Raw genomic sequence first — 19,504 nt, 5'->3', positions numbered from 1 at the left:
ACCCACCATCCACCCCAGCACCCGCCCAATGCCCCAGCACCCAATGCCCCAGCACCCACTGCTTGTCCAGCACCCACCACCCCATTGCCTGCCCCAGCCCAGCACCCACCACCCCATTGCCCACTGCGGCACCCACTGCCCTCCCAGCAGCCACTACCCCCTTGACTGCTCCGGCACCCACTGCCCACCCAGCACCCATTCCCCACCCCAGCACCCATGGCTGCAGCACCCATCCAGCACCTGCGGGAGCGACGTGGAGATGAGCCCGGCTGGAGCAGGACGCAGGCGTCCCAACACCTTTATAGGTGCTGCGGCCGGGGCGCAGGCATCAGATAGCGTGGCAGACAGGGCGGGTGGCACCTACTCCTGGGTGCTGGCACCCAGATCAAAGGGGAGTGGCAGCTTGCCCACGGCTCCTGCTTGCCACATGCAGGCGGGACCCCCCAGTGCTGGTGCAGCCCCGTGGCAGGACCCCCAGCCCAGGCCTCCCCTTGCTCCAGCACTCCCAGAGGCACCACTCCCCAGGTGGACGCACTGTCGTCCCCGGTGGTGCCAGCACCTCATGCCACCCGGGACCCCAGTGAGCCCATGGCAGAGCCTGAGGCCACCACCTCTGCCCCCCTGCCAGCTGTGGGTGATGCTCCGAGCCATGCCAGGAACCCCGAAACTCCATGCCCTGCCAAGCCCCACGGTCCCAGCCACACCACCGTGAACCCCCAGACACCCTGGGGTGCTGCCCTGGCTCTCCGCACTCTGGGTGCCAGGGTAGGGCACCCCCTGGGGAGGCAATGCTGACCGGTGCAGGGGAGCTGGGCTGTGCTGGGGTGCGGTGTCGGTAGTCTGCGGGGTCACAGTGACTGGCAGAGCCCTGTCCATGTCGGTGCTCCTCAGGCAGCAGCTGGTGCTCACCCCAGCGATGGTGCCCAGCCCTGGGCTGTGCCTTGCCAGGCTGTCTCCTCTGTGCCCAGTCGTGGCCACGGCCTCCTGTGGCATGCACCGCACCAGCGTGAGTGTGCATCACACCAGTGTGAGCACCCACCACACCAGCGCGAGCACCCACCATGCTGGTGTGAGCACCCACCGCACTGGCGTGAGCACCCACCGCACCGGCATGAGCACCCACCACACTGGTGTGAGCACCCATGGCTCCAGCATGACCACACATTGCACTGGTGTGAGCACCCACCAGTCTGGTGCAAGCACCAGCCAGCATGGGGACGGGGTCACTGCCCCATGGATGGGGGTGGCAGCAGCCAGGACACCTGGGCAGAACCGCAAACCAGCAGGACAGGAGGCATAGGCCAAGTGATGGACATGTGCCCGTGGGGAGGGACCTGTGAGGGGACAGGGGGTGCTGGGAGGAAGCACCCTGTTTTAGGGGTGCCATCCCCATGGGAACACAGCTCCCCAGGCAGGGCCAGGCTCAGGGGTTAAGGTGCTGCATTGTTGGGGAGCGGACCAGGGCCAGGGCTGGGCATGCTGCCCACATTGGGAATCAGATAAGGGAGCAGGGACCAGCGGCTCCCGGAGTGGCTCCAGCCGTGGCTCCTGGCGTGGCTCCCGACAGACATGCATTATGGCTCCTGACACGCACCAGCAGCTCCTGCTCCACCTGGGGTCCTGGCACAGCCCCTGGCAGGGGCACCTGCCTGTGGCCTCCGGAGTCCCCACCGCACTTAGCCACCGGGTCCCAACTTTAAGACCCCCAGCTGTGGGGCTGAGCTGGACTGTGGGGCCAGGCTGTGGGGCAGGATGCAGCCCCAGTGAAGGTGCAGCCTCCATGCAGGGTTAGGGTGCAGGATGCGGCCCCAGTGCCCCAGTTCAGGGTCAGGGCACAGAATGCAGCCCCAGTGTGGGCTCAGGGTGCAGCATGCAGCCTGGGGTGAGGGTAGCCCCACACCTGGCCACAGGAGGGACCCCGGCTCAGCAGCTCATGGTGGGTGCAGAGTCCATGCCAGCTCTGGGGATGTCACTGCGGTGCCACCTCCCCATCACCTCCTCACTGTGTCCCCCAGCACGGGGACATCAGGCAGTTCTGGCAGCACAGGAGGGGAAACAGGCAGAGGTGCAGAAAGGGGGTGTAAGGCAGTGTGTGCAGGCAGGGAGTGGGTGCCAGGTGGGGTCTTAGGCTGCATCCCTGGAGAAGATGCCCACAGCGGGGGACTCTGAGCCCCATGCTGGGCCTGGCTGTCCCCCAGCCCACTGGGCAGCTCTGGGCTGGCCAGCCATCCCAAGCCTCGATGTGGGCGGGCGCTGGCTGGGTGGCACCAATGCTGTGTGAGCTCGGTGGGTGCGGGCAGCTGGAGGGGGAACGGTGCCAAGTGCCTCCAACTGCTGCGTGCTGCACGGGGCGAGGTGTCCCGCCGTGCTGGACACGGCCAAGGGGCTCTGCGTAGCGTGTGTCCCTGCCACCGTGCCCCACTGCACACTCCTCGTCATCGCCACGCAGGCGGCTGGTGGGCACGGCTCACCGCTCACCACCTCACCACCCCGTGCAGCCTTTCATCTGCTGCTTGACGTGTTGATGATGCACCTGCTGCCTGCTGGCTGCTGGGGGGCTGCCAGGACCCCCTGGGGACGCCATGGGTGCAGGGGAACCCAGCCTGATGGAGGGCACGGAGCTCACACCAACAGTCTTTATTGGAAACATGTACAGAGCAGCAACACCCTTGCTGAGCCCCAACCCCCTGCCCAGCACCAGGGCTCAGAGTGGCCCCTGCTGGACCCTCCAGGCTGGGGTCTGAGCCCAATTCCCCCCTCATTTCCCCGCCTTCTCAGCTGGCTTGTCGAAGAGCTCAGCGATGTCCAGCATGGCCTGGCGGATGTTCCTCCCAAAGCGCTTTGAGTCCTGCAGGGCAGCACCTGTGATCTCTGTGGCCTGTGGCCCCCCCAGCCCCTAGGCCACCCCCTGTGGCCTACCACAGGTGGGACACCTGGCAGGTCCTGCACTGGCAGCACCATGAGCCTTGAGCAGGGTGGTGGTCCCACAGGAGAGGGGCTGGGTCACAGTGGGGTCAGGGTCAGGGTCGGGGGGCTGCCTCAGACCCATGGGAACCCCAGAGGAGATCCTACAGCACGGATGGCAACTGCAGCACTGGTAAAGCTGCTGCTGCCTGCCCTGCCTGCTCTGCCCAGGGAGCCCCCAGCCCCTGCACCCCTGCTCCAGGGAGCCTCCCCAGACCCCTGCCCCATGGCTCTCACCGTCTCAGAGCTGGAGAACTTGCTGGAGACATGGAAAGTGATGAGGTTCTCACCAGCGATGATGTAGGAGACACCGTAGCCATCATCTGCCACCTGCAGGGGGAGGTGAACAGGGCCATGGCACCCCCGGGGGGTACCTACCTGGGCCACGGGGCTGGGGGCACCCAGCATGGGGCATGTTTCTGCCCCAGAGCTGCAGGCAAGGGGGATGGGCTACAGACCCCCACTCCTGCCCTTGCACACCCACCCACCTGCCCCACCATGCACATTATCCCCCCGCCCCCCAGCCTTGCTGAACCCCCCTGGGATGCTCACGGGGCCAAAGCCGCCACCACTAGAGACGTGGTCGGGGTACTTGTTCAGGTCGAACATCTTCAGCTGCTGCTGTGGTGTCTGGCTGGTGGAGAGGCGCCAGGGCTCCGACAGCACCTGCCCCAAACTAGTGTTGGTGCCGCCAGCCAAACGCCTCGCTGCACCCCACTGCACCCTGTTCAACCACACCATGCCCCACTGCACCCCGCTGCACCTTGCTGTGCCCAAATGTGCCCCACTGCACCACACTGCGCCCCACTGCACCCTACTGCACCCTTCCTGCAACCTACTGCACATTCAGCCCTTGTGCATGTGTGTGCTGGTGACACATGTAAGGGTAGTGCCCACACGGTGTCCCATGTGCTATGCATGTTGCTGGCATGGTGTGGTGCTGTGCGTGCCCCTGCGCCCACCCCAGCTCACCTGGGCCAGGAAGGGGGACTGTATCCCCAGGTAGCGGGACACCACGTAGAGGCAGAAGAGGTGTCGGTCGATGCCGGCCCCGGTCATGGCCAGGCGGTACATGTGCTGGTGCTTGTCGGCCGCCAGCTTGAAGAGCCGCTGGCGCTCAGCTCGCTGTGGGGAGAGCCAGGCTCAGGGCTGGTGCAGGCTGGGGTCCTGTAACCCCCAGCCTGGCCACCTGGGTGCTCCGTGCAGGGCAAGTGCTCCCTAGTCCTGCCTGGGGGAGGCAACAGCTGTGCAGCTCCAGGGGAGACGGTCCTGAGGGATGGGGACCTCCCAAGGACAGGAATGTCCCCCACAGATAGGGACCAGGATGGGGACCTCCCCAGGGACAGAGATGTCCCCCAAGGATGGAGACCTCCACAGGGACAGGGACCTGTTCCAGAGGTGGACACTTTCTCCGGGGATGGGAATGTCCCCAAGGAATAGGGACCTCTCCTAGAGATGGGGTCCTCCCCAAGAGATGGGGACCTCTGTGAGGGATGGGGACATCCTTGAGAAATAGGGACATCTGCCACAAATGGAGCCTTCCCTGAGAGAGAGAGAGATCATGAGAGATAGGGACCTCCATGAGGGATGGGGACCTCCTCCAGACATGTGGATCTCCTTGAGGGATGAGGACCACCAGAGAGAGGGGAGGTGCAGACTGAGCCCCGACCTGGCTGGGGACAGCAGGACAGAGCCAAGGTCTTGGAGGGGAGATGTGGGGGGTTGGGGTTGGGGGGCTGCAGACCCGGACCCTGGCGCATTGCTCACAGTCTTCCGGGCATCCCCCATGCTGCGCACGAAGGCGGTGGACTCAGCGGTGCAGGACCTCACCGTCTCTGTCCGGCCCTCACGGAATAGACGCGTCATGGAGGCCTCGTAGGTGAGGCAGAAGCAGCCCTTGTCCTGCAGAGAGGCTGGGTCAGACCAGGGCATGCCCAGGGGATGTTGCCCCTGTCCCCATCCCCATCCCATCCCAGTCCCTGTCCCCAAGTCCATCCCCATCCCATCCCCATCCCCATTCCTGTCCCTGTTCCTCTCCCCATCCCATCCTTGTCCCTGTCCCCCTCCCTGTTCCCATCCCCATTCCTGTCTCTGTTCCTGTTCTTGTCTCCATCCCCATCCCTGTTCCCATCCCTGTCCCCATTCCCATTCCCATCTCCATCCCCATCCCATCCTGTCCCCGTTCCCATCCCTGTCCCCCTTCCCATCCTGCCCCCGTTCCCAGCCCCGCTGGGGCAGCTCACACGGAAGTGTGCGAGCTGCAGGGAGATCTGGATAAAGGCGTCGGGGCTGGTCCGGCACTTCTTGATCAGCCCCTTCCCAAACTCAGAGAACTGGAAGCAGCAGAAGTCCACATCATCGGCCAGTGCCTTGGCCAGGCGGTACGAGCTCTCGATGGTGTCACGGCACTGCAGGGAGGCGCAGCCATGGCAGACAGGGCGTACAGCCCCAGCCCCCCATTGCCTACGGTGCGGGGACACTGGTGGCTCAGCCCCAGCCCAGGGCACACATGCGCCTGGTGCACTGGTGCTGTGGGGACTGGGGAGGGTGATTGGGGTGCAGAGAGCCCACCGTGATGCCATGGGGCACAACAGGGGTGGCCAGGGTGCAGAGAGCTCACCCCAATGATGTGGGATGCAGGGGATGGCTGGGGTACAGAGAGGCCACCCCGATGCCGTGGGGTAGGGGGGTGGCTGGGGTGCAGAGATCCCACCCCAATGGTGTAGGGTGCAGGGGGTGGCTGGGGTGCAGGAGAGCTCACCCCAATGACATGGGGAAGTGGGGTGGCTGGGGTGCAGAGAGCCCCGTGGGGCGCAGGGGACTCCGAGAACCTGCCTGCAGGGCTGCGGCTGGGGGGCCAGACCCACCTCCTGGGGGATGTCCCACTGGAGGCGCTGGGGGGGGGCGAGCTGAGTGTTGGGCTCGCCCCGGCAGTGTCCCCGATCGGTGTAGCCCAGCTGGAATTTTTCTGTTGCCAGTGCAAACTGAGGGGAGAGGTCCCTGAGTGTGGGGCACCGGCCCCCTGCACCCCCCCAGCATTGCTCCATCCACCCCCAACTCACCTCCCGCCTGCCCTACTTGCTCAGGGCTGCCCCACATGCTCCCCCAGGGCTGCCCCACACCCTCCTCCAGAGCCCCACTCACCCCAGGCTGCCCCCTCTGACTCCCCCAGACCCCAGGAGAGAGGTGCTCAGCCTGGGGGGTGCCCACCTTGGAGTCCCATGCCCTGGGGTGCCCAACTAGGGGTGCCAATGTGGATCCTCAGCCCCAGGGGTCCCCCTTGGAGCCCCAGGGTGCCCAAGGAGGGTGCGCAGCTGGGGTGCCCCTGGGGGCACCCCTTCACCCCCCGTTACCTCCCAGAGGTGCCCAATGATGGGCGCATCAGCCCAGGAGTGCTCGGCGTTGGCCCCCAGCTTCCCGTTCTTGTAGACCACCAAGGTGAAGGACTTGTCAAACCAGCTGCAGGGAGCCGGGTGGTGAGGGCAGGGTGGCCACTGGGGACTGGGGGGAGCTGGGGCAGGGGGGTTGGGGGGGTGCCCACCGGTCATAGCACTGGCCATGCAGCAGGGATTTGGCATAGGTGTCCATGCAGCCCTCCTTGCCCGCGACATAGCCGTGCTCCTCCTCGTCCAGCGTCAGGAAGAAGGCTGCCCGCTCGATAGCATCCAGTGACACCTTGTTCTTCCCATGGCTGAAGAACCGGGCTCGAGCCTCAGCCCAGGGCACCCTGCCGGCACCACCAGCGTGAGGGCCCGGGACTGGTGATGCCCTGATCTGCTGCCCCCCAAGCCCCCCAGCCCCACCTGCACTGCAGCACCCACCCATGGTGGCCACCACCGCCATCAACAGCATGAGAGTGTGGGGTTGGTGATGCCCACTGTCCCACGGAGCCCCTTGAGCCCACTGCCCATGAAGCCCCAACTCCCACCCATGGGTGGCCCTTGGGTCCACCACTGGGAGCCAGAGAGTGTGGGGCTGGCGATGCCCATCATCCCACAAAGCCCCCGAAGCCCACAACCCCAACCCACACCACAGCCCCCACCCATGGGTGGCCCCAGGATCCAGCACTAGGAGCCATGAGGGTGTGGGGCAGGTGATGCCTACCATCCTGCTGAGGCCCCCAAGCCCACCACCCCCATGCCCCGACCCACACTGCAGCCCCCCCCCCAAGAGTGGCCCAAGGTGGCCCCCCCACCCAAGTGACCCATCCCCAAGCATCTCCTTCATCTCCCTGCGCCTGCTCAGCACCCATAGTATACACGGTGTGCCCAGAGCACAGGGACCCACGGGGACATCAGCACCTCTCGCCAGCGGTGAGTGCTGCCAGCCGCTCCTCGCCAGGCTGGGGGGGCGAGGGGTCATCCAGGATGCGCTGGAACTGCAGCTCCAGGTCACAGGGCTGCAGCAGCTGCCCCCCGTAGTAGAGCCAGACCTTGTAGAAGCGGCCCTTGTGGTAGACAGCCAGGTGCTTGCTGTCCACCAGGTGCAGCAGCGTGTCTGGGGACACACACCAGTGTTACGGCCACTCCATGCCCTGGGACCCCACCTGGGACAGACCCTGAGGAATGGGGACCCTCCCGGTGCCCCGTACCCGTCTCCTTGCCAGGGATGCGGGTCGTGTTGAACATCCGTTCCGACTGGTAGGAGCACATGGGCACGATGCCCAGCGCCATCATCTGCATGGGGCAGCGGTGAGTGGGGGCCAGGATGCCTGTGCCCTCACCTCTGCCCCCTGCACCCCCCAACCCCAGCCTCCCTGAGCCTCCCTGCAGCCCCAGGACCCCATGCCAGCCCCACAGTGACTCCACCCCAGACCTACCCTTCCCCAACACCCCCAGCTCCCCCAGTGCCCTGGGTGCTCACGGGGGGGATCTCCCCACGGTCCAGCTTGCGGCGGTACATCAGGATGGCATGCACCATGTTACCTGCCCGAGCAGCCTGGATGTGGCTGGGGGTCACGTAGAGAAAATCCTGGGGACAAGGGATGGGGTTCAATGAGGATGCCAAGGGGCAGCTGGTGGGGGTTTTGGGCATGGCAGTGGTCACCCCAACCCTTACCATGGCATAGTAGTTGCTGTTGACCATGAGTGGGCTGCGGCCATGCAGGTAGATGTACTGCTCCCACCAGTCGCTCACCTGCAGGGATGGGGATGGGGATTGTGAGGGGGTGCAGGACCCCCTGCCTCTAACAACCCAGCTGCGGCACCCAGGAGGACCCAAGTCCCCCCCTCTCATGATGATGGAGGACAGCAGGGCCACGGGCTTGAGTCTGGGTCACCAACCCTGGTGCTGGAGGGGGGGACCACTGCGGTGGTCCCCTCCTCCAGCACTGGAGAAGCCCAGGATACTCACATAGTTGGTTGTCCACCAGGACTTGAGGATCAGGTACTTCTGCAGCCGTGGAGCTGTCTTCTCCTTGAACTCCTTGGCCAGGGCCTCCATCTTACTGTACTTCTCGTCATCCATGAGTGGGCGCACCGACTCCAGGTACTGCAGGGAGGGGGCTCGGTGTGACACCCCCATCCTTGGCCCACTGCAGACAGACCCTCCAGTCTCATCCCAGCTCCTTACCCGGGTGATGGTGGCCTCCACAGGGGGCACAGGGAGCTTGGGCAGAGAGGTCTGGAAGCTGTAGAGCAGGGGCTTGCGGATTGACAGCACCTTCATCAGCGCCTGCCAGGCATGCCAAGGGGATGGAGGGGATGAGGCTGAGCTGCAGGAGTGTGGCATGGCCTTGCATTGCCCGCGCACCAGCTCCTGCTGCTGGCACTGGGAGTCCTGCATGTGCCTGCTGCACTGCAGCCAGGTCCTAATCATGCACTCTGGCTGGTCACAGCCCTGCATGCTGTCGCTGTCCCTTTCCCAGCCCTGCATGCTCCCCTGCACCGCAGCTGGGTCCCAACTGTAGTTGCTGCCCCTGACACCCTGGCCTGGACAGCTGCTCCTGCCCATGCCCACCCTGGGCAGAGCAGCCCAGCGCAGCTCGTGGCCTCGCTGTCTGGCTCCTGCAGCTCCCCTGGGCCCCTGGCACCCACCGCCTCCAGGTCACAGAGCGGGCTCATCTCGTCCCCACCACCAGCAGCTTCGCAGCCCTGGCCAGCGCCCCAGCACCCACTATGCTGCACATGTGCATGCACTCATGCATGCAGATGCAGACACTCTGCACCCTATGCCTTAGCATCCTCCTGCACCTACACTGGCAGCACGCCACTCAGCACCGCTTGCCCTGCCGTGCCAGGCCAGTGATGGTGCCAGTGCCCGTGTCGGTGCTGGCTGTAGGTCCTGCTCACCACCCAGATCCTGGTGCTGCGGCTCATCTTGCCATGCGGCTCAAACATCCAGCCGTGGTAGGAAAGGAGCAGCTTCAGCGCCTGCCGGAAGAGCAGGACAGCAGAGAGCCAGGCGCCGGTGGAGAAGATCACAGTGCTCACCATCGTCCGGCTCTCATAGCTCAGGAGGCGGCTGTGGGGGCAGACAGGGTGAGGGGGGACATGGCGGGCTGGGGGGACATGAAGGGTGGGACCTCTGGGGGATGTCCCCAAGTGGGGCTGTGCCCGTGGGATAGGGGTGTGTGGGGTGGGACCCCCAGGGGTTGCCACAGGCTCCCATCGCCATCCTGGGGCAGCAGCGGACATGCCAGGGGGGTCCCTCTGCAGGACCATGAGTTGGGACATGGGGGGTGGTCCCCAGCGAGGGGTGTGGCCAGCGGGACCATGACCATGGGGGAGTGGTCCCCCCTGACCAAGCCGCCCATGCTCACCTCTCAGGCAGGCAGTGGCGGATGCGGGCAATCATCCCCAGGGAGGGGTCAACCTGGCAGTAGAAAGAGCCAGCGGTGGCCATCACGACCACCATCCAGCTGGAGGGGGAGGCAGGGTAGACGCCGGTCAGGAAGCTGTTCTGTGGGCACAGGTGGGGTCAGGGTGGCGGGGACGGCAGGGACAGGGGGGTCCAACCGTCCAGCTGCCCCTGGCCGAGCCCACCTTGGCGCGGACCAAGCGCTTCTTCCAGGAGGAGATGCCGGCAAGGTACAGCTGCCTGACAGCCTCGCGGCTGAGGTGGAAGTCCAAGCCCTCAGGGGTGACAGTGAACTGGAAGGCCACAGCTTGGTGAGCCTCCGCCATCGTGGGGGTCTGCTGGCACCTGCTGGGGGACACACATGGGGGTGCTGAGTGCAGCGACAGCCACCTCCGGGATATGCTGCCCAGGATGGAGCGGGGACCCTTGCCCACCCCTGGCACCAGGGAGCAAAGACATGGGGGAGGGGGGGGCAGTGGGTGCCCTCACCCACGGGGTGGGGGTTCTGCCGTGGCACTGCCCGGGCCGGTGCAGTGCACAGGCACTGGTGCAGCCCTGGAGGTGGTGTGTTGGCTGCAGTGCCAGGATGTCCATGTCCCGTGGGAGCCTGCCAGCCCAGTGCGCGTGCTGCGGCCCAGTCACGCGGCACTGGCCGGGTGCCCACTGAGAGAAGGGTCAGTGCCGCCTCCAGTCCCCGCAGCGTCCCCAGCGCTGGGAGAGAGGGGACACACCCCTGCTGGTGGGCAGCTGCCGGCCCCTGCCCGTGGTGAAACCCTGGGAGGACGAGGCAGCACGTGCCCCTGTACCGGGCGCAGGCAGCCGTGCTGCACCGGGAACGCTGCCCGCCAAGCTAACAGCCGGAGCCACGGGGCGAGCAGGGACCCTGCTGCAGGCACAGCTGGGATCCCGGGATCCTGCTGTTGTGGGTGCCGGTGGTGCCAGCCCAGGGCTGAGCCCGAGGGCCGTGGGGCCTGTGGGTGCTGCTGCTGCAGCCCAGGCCTCAGGCAGGGGGAGACCCCGAGGTGCCTCAGGCACCAGTGTGCTAGTGGTGCCCTTCACACAGGCACCTTCGGGCTGAAGACAGAAGCTTGGCAGGAACCGTGTCACAGCACTACTGCTACATTGTGCTGCACTGCACCGTGTTGCACCGCACGGCTACACCACACTACGCTATCTGTACCGCACAGCCATACCATGCTGCACCGCACTGCACAGCTGCACCATGCTGCACCACACTGCACTGTGCTGCACCACACAGCCACACTGCACTGCGCTGAACTGCACCGCACAACCATCCTGCGCTGCACCGCATGGCTGCACTGCACTGCACTGCACTGTGCTGCACCACACAGCCACACTGCGCTGCACTGAACAAACTGCAATACCACACAGCCATACCATGCTGCACCGCATCGCTGTACCGCACTGTACCACACTGCACTGCTCTGTGTGGTTACGCAGCACCGCACTGGTGTGCATTACATGGCACTGAACTGCATTGCTCTGCACTGTGCTGTTACACTGCACTGCACAGCATTGCCCAGCACTGAACCGTACAGCATGGCACTGCCTCATGCTGCACGGCACTGCATTAAACCATATCACCCTGCACTGAAGTGCTCTGCCGTGTAGTGCACTGCCCGGCTGCACTGCACCCTGCTGCATGTGATCGCCGTGCACTACACTGCAGACCACAGTACAGCATGGCACTGCACGGCACTACACCGCATGGTGTGGTACAGCACTGCACAGCACGGCACAGCACCACACAGAGCACTGCACAGCACTGCATGGTGTGGCACAGCTCAGCATGGCATGGCACAGCACTGCATGGCACTGCATGGCACTGCACAGCACCGCATGGCACTGCACAGCACCACACAGCATGGCACAGCACTCCATGGCCCCTCACAGCACCTCATGGCATGCCACAGCAGCGTGTGGTGTCGCACAGCACCGCATGGCATGGCCCTGCACTACATGGCATAGCACAGCAGTGTGGGCCGTAGCACAGCACCACACAGCATGGCCCAGCACCACATGGCATGGCCCAGCACTATGCGGTGCAGGATAGCGTGGCAGGGCAGGGCAGGGCAGTGCCGCCCCGTGCCCCCGGGACCCGCAGGCCCCACGCCGTGGGTGGGACGAGGCTCCCAGCCCCGCGGCCAGCGCCGCAAGGTCACCGGGGCCGGGGCCCCGCAGCCGCCTGGAGAAGCCGCTGCCCGGCCCGGGAGCCCTCGGGCCCCGCTGCCGCCGCCGGGACCGGGGCAGCGCGGGCAGCCGCGGGGCCGGGGGTGCGGGCGGGTCTGGAGGACGCTCCCTACGGTCACGGGTGGAAGCCGGCGCCCGGCGCGGTGGGTAGGGGGCCGCGGGGTCCCCCGGCGCCGGGGGGGTGCTGGTGCCCGCCCTGATCGGCTCCCGCCCCCGCTGGGCTCCCCCACGCGTGGGTCCCCCCCGCCCGGGTGCCCGGTACCTGCTCGGGGGCGCGGACGGCGGGCGGCGGCCCCGGGGACGGCGGCTCCCTGCGCCCCGGCACCGGTAACCGGACACCGGCGGCGGGCGGGACCCGCTGGATGGCCCGAAATGGCAGCGCTCGCCCGCCGCTCCACCCCCGCACCGCGCTCGGCCCCGGCGGGGGCCAGCACCGCGGGAAAGGGCCGGCACCCCGGGAAGGGACCGGCACCCCGGGAAAGGGACGGCACCCCGGACGCCGGGGAAAGGAACCGGCAACCCGGGATAGGGACCGGCACCTCGGGGAAAGAGACCGGCAGCGCGGGGAAAGGGCCGGCACTCCGGGAAAGGGACAAACATCCCGGGAACGGGGCCGGCACCCCGGGAAAGGGCCGGTACCCCGGGAAAAGGGACTGGCACCCCGGGAAAGGAGTGGCACCCCAGGGACAGACCCGCACCCCAGGCAGGGACTGGCCCCCGCAGGCAGGGGCCGGTACCCCGAGAGCAGCCCGTCGCCCCAGCCCCGCACCCCAAGGGCAGGGGCTCTCCTCCCCGCTCTGCCGCGGGCAGTGTGCCTGGGGGCTGGCCCGGGGGTCCGGGCGCGGGGCTGGGCTGTACAGGGCCCGTTCCGTTCCCCGGGGCCCTACGGGGCCGGATCCTGTCCCGCTCCCCGGGGCCGTACGGGGCCAGCTCCTGCCGTGCCACAGCAGCGGCACAGGGCAGCGCTGGGCAAGGGCAGACAGAGGAGTGCCCGCTGCCTGCCGTGCCCGGGGGGCTTGACCTTCCCCTCCCGGTTCGCTCTACCGGAGGCAGCTGCCTGCAGCTGGAAGGGCATCTGGAGGAGACTCCAGTGCAGCGTGGTCCCCCCCGGCAGCCCCCATCCCAGGCCAAGGGCTGTGACCCCAGTGCTGGCAGGGGTACAGGAGGGGCACACATGTGCGTGACCCCTGCTGCACCCGCACATGTGCTCAGGTGTGCGCCCAGTGCCCGCCACGGCCAGGGCTCAGGACACCCTGTGCAGCTTCAGGGTGACACCTCTGCGGCCTCTGCCCCCCCCCCCCCAGCTCTGAGAGAGGGTCCCGGGCCAGGTGGCCCATGTGGAGGGAGCTCCCACAGCTGCCTGCCGGCCACCAGCCACTGGGCTATAAATAGCCGGTATGTGGGTGAAAGAGGAGCTGGGTAAGCATGGGGGGGGATTGCTGGGCCCTGGCCCCCCATGCTCAGCTCCAGGGGGGCAGACCCTGGTCAGGGCAGCCGGGGCCAGGCAGAAGGCAGCGTGGCACAGACCTGGTCAGGGGGCGCAGGGGAAGGAAGGTGAAGCCACAAGCCCCCACTGCTGCCAGCGGGGAAGGTGCCTGTGGAGAAGCTGTTCTGGGGGAAAGAGATCATTGGGCAGAGGAGCGGGCCAGCAGCGAACCCACACTTGCCTGCTTCCTCCCCGAGCATCAGCTCTCACCGGTGGGGCTGCGGGGGGCAGGACAGCACCAGCAATCACCCCAAGATGCAGACGGAGTAACTGGAGGCTGTGAGCAGCGCAGGTGGGAGGAGATGGGGCAGCACCTCTGCCATAGCACAAACCAGAGCTGCTGCCACGGGTGAGACCCTCCTGGCTGGCCACAGGGGCAGGGTGGGGGGTGGCACGTACCCTACAGTGCGGGGCGAGGAGCATGGGTGAGGAGGGGGTACAGCCTTGGTCTCCTGCATCCCGTTGCAGCCTGTGCCCGATGTACCCTCCCAGCTTGGCCCTGGGCCAACATAAGCTGTGGCACCCACTGCCCATCCCAAGCCACAGCTCCTGCAGACCCCCTGGCACCAGCAGAGGGGTCTGGGGAGAGGATCAGCGCATGCTGCTGTGGGGCAGCCTCACTTCTGCTGCAATAGTCTGGGACGGCCCGGGGCTGTGGCAAGCCCCTGGCGAGTAGGGAGGTGGTGGCAGCAGGGCCACCTGTAGAGAGCAAGCAGGTACCGTGCACCAACCGCAGCGTTTATTGGTCTGAGGACAGTTTACATTCTGCTGTCGGGAGGGGAAGGAAGGAGCAGCCCTCTGCCCCATCCCAGCAGCCCAGAGCCACAGGGAAGCCAGGCAGGTCCTGCCTTAACCCCAGGGGTCTGGGGAAAGCTGTCAGGGGAGAATGAGATGCAAGCATAGGTCCCCTACACCCCTTGGCCCCCAGCAGCACCCTGGGGGCTCTCAGCATCCCTGCCTGCACCCCTCTCAACTTGCAGGGCCACAGCTCCAAGCAGGGCTGTGCAAGGGGCTGGCAGGACAGCCAAGCCATCCGTGTCTCTCTGGTCCAGGCTGTGCCTGCCCGCCTGCTGCTGGCAAGGGCAGGAGGCTCCCACCAGCCAGGACCTGCAGCTCAAGCCCTGCTCAGTGCCAGCAGTGCGGAGACAAGGGACAAGCCACCACAGAGGGGCTGTGCCAAAGGCAGCGAGGGGGCAGCCACAGTGGCAGTGATGGGGCAGCCACAGGGTCAGGCAGGGACAGGGCGCTGCCAGCAGCCTCTCCACTCTGTCAGGGGCCGCCTGCACACGAGCCATGGCAAAGACACAGCCCCGTGGCTGATGCGCCACCTCTCCGAGCACGATGTCCCCTTCTCCAGGAGGCATGCACTAGGGCAGACCCACCTCTCCCCCAGCTCTGCTGCATAGCCCTGGGGAGCAGGGGCAGACACTGGCCCCCTGAACCGTTCTATCACCTGTCTGGGCAGCCCAGGCTGGAGGGCAGGCCGCCTGGGAGGGGACACTGCATCCCTGGCCTGCCCCATAGCACGGGTGTTGCCAGGGTGTGGCAGAGGGAGGCTGCGGAGTTGAGGTGGGCACAGGCAGGGCTGGGGCAGCTGCTCTCAGGAACACTGTGCCTTGTGCTGGAAGTAGGCTTCGAAGCGGCTCTGCGCATAGTCCTGTAGCAGGAAAGAGTTGTCAGGGACAGCCTGTGTCCTCTGACGCCCCCAGCCCACCTCCCCCGCTCCCAGCATCAGAGAAGGGGTGACGTGCAAGGAACCCCAGGGCCCAATTCATGGCCCTTCCAGCACTCAGAGGCAGTGCTCACCAGGTACCCGAACTCGATGGTGGAGATCTTCGCCTGCAGAATGGACCACAGGCCCCAGAAGAAGTGAGAGGCCAGAGCAAACCTGATGGAGAGCAGCAGTCAGCCCCACTGGCCACCCCCCATCCATGCCCCACACCAACAGTGAGCAGGAGGGAGGGAGACAGACAAGGATGATTTTGGGGATGCTGCACTCTCTGTGCAGCAGGAACAAGGAGATGTGCCCCTAGGACGTCCCCTACAGCCACAGGGACACCCCCCACCCCACCCCGGCATGCCCCTCACCGGTTGATCTCTGTGAGCATTTCTTCTTCAATGTGGGCCTGCTCCTTGTGTGTGGTGTCCCCGCGTCGCCCCGAGTCCTCTGAGAGGTAGTGCCGGATGAAATGCAGCTGGAAGAGGGACAGAGCAGGCTGGGATGCTGCAGACTGGCACTGACACATCTGGTACATCCCTGCCAGCCTCCACGAGGCTCCCCCTTGCTGGGAGCACCCTATGTCTGCTGCCGAGGGACGAGGCAGCTCTACCTGCTGCTGCCGGCTGGGGTAGTTCTCTGGGGAAGCCTTAAAGAACGGCCAGGAATCATGGGTGTAGTTGTAAACCCACTCGCAGAAATGGTTGCCGATGTCGAAGCCCCTGGAGAAAGGGGAGGGTGAGCAGGGCCCCAGCCTCTCACAAGCAGGAGACTGGCCTCTGCAGCAGCTGCCGCAGGGACCCTGGCATGGGGCTCAGCCCAGCAGCCCCCAGACCCACCGGTAGTTGTAGCTGCTATACTCAAAGTCAATGAGCATAAGCTTGTCAGAGGAGGAAGCCTCGCGCCCAGCCAGCAGCAGGATGTTCCCTGTGCAGACACGGGGTTGGCTCAGGGGTGGCTGGGGGGGAACCCACCAGCTCTGTCAGGGCTGGGGGGCAGCTGCAGGCAGGGGCAGGAGGCCGAGCCTGTGCCCAGGGGTAGGCAGGCAGGGAGAGCAGCTCCAGGTCCAGGATGAGGCCTTTGCAAGGAGAAGCAGCTGCCTGCCCACTGCACTCACCTTCCTGGACGTCATTGTGGCAGAAGACCACCGGCGAGGGGGTGGACTCCAGCAGCTCCCTGCAGTTCAGGGGACAGACACCTCAGCAGGGGCAGGACCTGCCGGCCCTCACCCACCAGCTGCAGGGTCACAGGGACCACCACTGTTGCTGCAGCCCATGGGTGGACAGAGCTACGGACACAGTTGGGATGCGGAGCTCAAGAAAACTGGGAGAAACCCTGCCCTGGGGACACAGGGACCCCTCTGAGAGCCGTTCCCCAGAGTGGAAGGCTCCCTCTCAGGACATGGAACAGAAGAGACCAGTTTCCAGAGAAGCTGAGTCACCCCAGGCTCCCTGTGAGGAGGCTGGCAGTGAAACGGGGTCAGCCCTTGCCCTGTGCCATGCCAGTGGGCAGCTCAGCTTCACCTGAGGCTCTTCATCTCTTCCTGCAGGTTATAAGTCTTGAGGTGGTTGAACTTCTTCAGCTGCTCTTCCTCGGGGAAGGTGAGCTCCGAAATCTGCTTCAGGTACCTGGAGTACAAGAGACAGCGCTGCAGTGGGACAGACATCCCTGGACACTGCCACTCCACCACAGCCCCTCTCTCGCCAGCCCAGTGCAGAGCCGGGGCTACTGAGGCTCCACACCCTGTTCCTGTGGGCCCTGCTGGCAGCCAGCTGGGAAACATCCCTGTGCTCTGGACCCCGTAGGATTTTGGGGGCTGAGGTGATCCAGAAGCCTGCAGCTGCCCTCACCACTCCATGGTCCCAAAGAGCCATTTGGGCTCCTTGTTGAAGGGCATCACCATGCCGTGGAACCGGGACATCTTCACCGCAATCTCCTTGGAGATGTCAGGGTCTCGCAGGTCCTCAGTCCGCAGACGTCGGCTCTGGGGTGGGACACAGCAGTGAAGTGAGTGGCGTGCCGGCCCTGGGGTGCCGGCCCTGCCCTTGGCGGCACAAAAAGCACCGTGTCATGTCTCTTCCTGTGGTCGGTAGCTGCCTGGAGTGAGGGGAAAGCCTGTCCCATACCGGAATGTATTGCTCCAGCCGCCCCTGGGGGAAGACACCGTAGAGCCGTGGCCCCAGTGCCCGCTCAGCCAGGATGGCAAACATCACACTCTCCAGCACCAGCGAGTCCACGCCCTGCGGACGCAGGCAGTGAGCCCCGGCAGCTGCCCTGGTCCTGCAGCCCCGCAGCAGCTGCCAGGCCCAGGCCAGGAGGAAGACACTGGCAGAGCCCTAAGCCCTGCAGCCATCCAAGGGCTGCTGGTCGTGGGGGGCTGCTGGTCAGGGGGTCCGGTGCTGGCCATGCTCACCTGCAGGATGGCCCCATAGACGCGCAGCAGCACCTGCCGGGGCTCGTCCCCCACGCTGAGGATGTGCTCCGGCAGCGTGCACTTGAACAGCAGGTTGCTGAGCCCCCCGCTGCAAGTACAGGCTGGTCAGGGGCTGCAGGGGTGCCACTGCAGGGCAAGGTTGGGGGGCAACTGGGGCACCCGGGGTAGGAACATGACTGGGAGAGGGCTGGGGCATCTGGGTGGGGGCATCAGGGGTAGGACTGGGACACCGTTGCAGGGACAACTGGGGCACCTGGCTGGAAACAGGGCCACCAGTCGGGGGGACAACTGGGGGACACTGAGGTGGGAGACTGGGTTACTGGTCAGGGGAACAACTGGGAGACAGGGGGAGGGGGGACTGGGCTACCGGATAAGGGGGAAACAGGGGCACTGGGGGCGACGCGACTTGGGGGGAGACTGTGGCACCCGACAGGGGAACTGGGGGGAGGAAAGGCCACTGGGGGGCGGACAGGGCCACCAGTCGAGGGCAGACAAGGCCACCGGGGAGGGTAGGACAGGACACTGCGGGGGACAGGACAGGGACACCGGGTGGCTCAGGGGAACCCGGGGCGAGGACACCGGGAGGGGCCGGGTCACCGCACCGGCGGGCAGGTGCGGCCCCCGCTTCCGGCTCCTACCTGACGGGCCCGATGCTGAACTCCTCGGGCCCGATGAGCTTCCAGGAACCGGCGAGGAACTCCCGGCACCAGGCGTAGGCCTGCAGGCGGGTGACGGCGGGCACAGCCCCGGCCGCGACCCCGCTGCCCCGTCCCGCCGCCGCCATGGCTCCACCGCCCGTCGGGGCGGGGCGGAGCGCCTGCCGGCCCAATGGCAAAGCGCGCCCGGCGATGACATCACGAAGCGGAGCCAATGGGCTTGAGCGGCGGGGATGCGGCGGAACGTGGAGGTGAAGGCGCGGCTGCGGGCGCTGGCGGCGGCGCGGGGCGCGGCTGAGCGGCTGGGAGGAGCGGCCCGGGCACAGGGACAGGGACAGGCACAGGGACAGGGCCTGGTCCAGGCCGACACCTTCTTCCGCGTCCCGCGGGGCCGCCTCAAGCTGCGCCGCACACCGGTGAGTGCGGGGCCGGGGCCGTTATCAGGCCTCGGGTGGGGGGTGCCCGGGCAGCAGTTGGGGGTGCTCGGGCCTGAAGGTCTGTGGGGATGGCCCGGCCTGCCTGGCCCTGACTGCCCCTGGCCCTGCCCCGCCTCCCGCCGTCTGCCTCCCCCCCCCCATCCTCTTTGTCCCTGCCATGCCCTGCCCACCCCTGCCTGTTCCTCCCTGTCCCTGCTGCCTTCCTAGGATGGGCGGGGAGAGCTGATCTTCTATGAGCGCCCCGACACTGCCGGCCCCAAGCTCTCCCACTTCACCATCACCCCCACGGATGACCCTGATGGCCTGGAGGTGAGCGCTGGGGGCCCCTCTGGGACAGTGTGCCCAGGGGTGCTGGCTGCTCCCCACCACAGGGCTGCTTGGGGTGTCTGGCACCTGTGGCCTGGCCGGGGCCTCACTGGGGGAAGCCCTCAGCTTTACCACCCAGCACGGCCTGCTGCTGTGGCTGCCCCTTCCCGGGGTGGCTGCCAGCTGCAGGCAGCTCCTTTCTTGGTGCGCAGGCAGTGCTGACTCAGGCGCTGGGCGTGCTGGGTGTGGTGAGGAAGGAGCGTCTCCTCTACCTCGTGGGACAGACCCGGGTGCACCTGGATAGTGTGGAGGGGCTGGGGGACTTCGTGGAGCTGGAGGTGAGTGGGGCATGGCTGGGGCGAGTGTGCCAGCCTCAGGGCACCCCGGGGCTCACCCTCCCTGTGCCCACAGGTGGTCCTGACTGAGGAGCAGACTGTGGAGGATGGTGAGCGTGTGGCCCACCAGCTGATGAAGGAGCTGGGGATTGAGGAGGAA

At 66.4% G+C, this 19,504-nt stretch overlaps 2 protein-coding genes across 4 annotated transcripts; both read right to left on the bottom strand.

The window, feature by feature from the left end:
* Positions 1-2,622: 2,622 nt before the first annotated feature.
* On the bottom strand, positions 2,623-12,332 carry CPT1B (carnitine palmitoyltransferase 1B). Of its 3 annotated transcripts, none has more exons than XM_037390165.1 (19): positions 12,236-12,332; positions 9,948-10,110; positions 9,725-9,864; positions 9,255-9,426; positions 8,536-8,637; positions 8,317-8,454; positions 8,023-8,100; positions 7,828-7,935; positions 7,556-7,640; positions 7,266-7,461; positions 6,506-6,691; positions 6,318-6,423; positions 5,832-5,948; positions 5,208-5,372; positions 4,732-4,866; positions 3,937-4,089; positions 3,517-3,630; positions 3,202-3,294; positions 2,623-2,848 (listed from the first exon to the last, which is right to left on the bottom strand). In XM_037390165.1, exons 2-19 carry the CDS (start codon positions 10,086-10,088, stop codon positions 2,759-2,761), a joined length of 2,319 nt encoding a protein of 772 aa, XP_037246062.1. In that variant the 5' UTR covers positions 10,089-10,110; positions 12,236-12,332; the 3' UTR covers positions 2,623-2,758. The 3 variants fall into 3 exon arrangements, 2 of the variants coding, with proteins under 2 accessions (XP_037246062.1, XP_037246063.1); XM_037390166.1 differs by having other exon boundaries at positions 9,948-10,107; positions 12,236-12,307; XR_005104584.1 differs by lacking the exons at positions 2,623-2,848; positions 3,202-3,294 and having other exon boundaries at positions 3,518-3,630; positions 4,715-4,866.
* Positions 12,333-14,176: 1,844 nt separating this feature from the next.
* CHKB (choline kinase beta) lies at positions 14,177-18,422 on the bottom strand. The gene is made up of 11 exons (XM_037390128.1): positions 18,249-18,422; positions 17,590-17,698; positions 17,303-17,416; positions 17,027-17,160; positions 16,700-16,804; positions 16,294-16,352; positions 16,016-16,103; positions 15,790-15,898; positions 15,548-15,654; positions 15,266-15,347; positions 14,177-15,116 (listed from the first exon to the last, which is right to left on the bottom strand). The coding sequence occupies exons 1-11, from the start codon at positions 18,392-18,394 to the stop codon at positions 15,060-15,062; spliced, it is 1,110 nt and encodes a 369-aa protein (XP_037246025.1). The 5' UTR covers positions 18,395-18,422; the 3' UTR covers positions 14,177-15,059.
* Between the last annotated feature and the right edge of the window lie 1,082 nt (positions 18,423-19,504).

This window comes from Falco rusticolus, chromosome 5 (genome assembly GCF_015220075.1).
Source record: "Falco rusticolus isolate bFalRus1 chromosome 5, bFalRus1.pri, whole genome shotgun sequence".
Taxonomy (NCBI): domain Eukaryota; kingdom Metazoa; phylum Chordata; class Aves; order Falconiformes; family Falconidae; genus Falco; species Falco rusticolus.
Note: the sequence above shows the minus strand (reverse complement) of the source record. Positions and strands in the feature narration are given on the sequence as shown.

Bases quoted from the DNA above. Each gene is read 5' to 3' on its own strand.
- CPT1B (XM_037390165.1), bottom strand. From the start codon at position 10,088: ATGGCGGAGGCTCACCAAGCTGTGGCCTTCCAGTTCACTGTCACCCCT. The intron at 8,638-9,254 runs GTGAGCAGGACC...CATGCCTGGCAG, and splicing joins GCAGCACCAGGATCTGGGTG to GCGCTGATGAAGGTGCTGTC. The intron at 4,090-4,731 runs GTGAGCAATGCG...CTCTCCCCACAG, and splicing joins TGGGGGATGCCCGGAAGACT to CGAGCTGAGCGCCAGCGGCT.
- CHKB (XM_037390128.1), bottom strand. From the start codon at position 18,394: ATGGCGGCGGCGGGACGGGGCAGCGGGGTCGCGGCCGGGGCTGTGCCC. The intron at 15,655-15,789 runs GTAGAGCTGCCT...TCCCTCTTCCAG, and splicing joins ACCCCAGCCGGCAGCAGCAG to CTGCATTTCATCCGGCACTA. The intron at 15,117-15,265 runs GTGAGCACTGCC...TTCCTGCTACAG, and splicing joins CCATCGAGTTCGGGTACCTG to GACTATGCGCAGAGCCGCTT.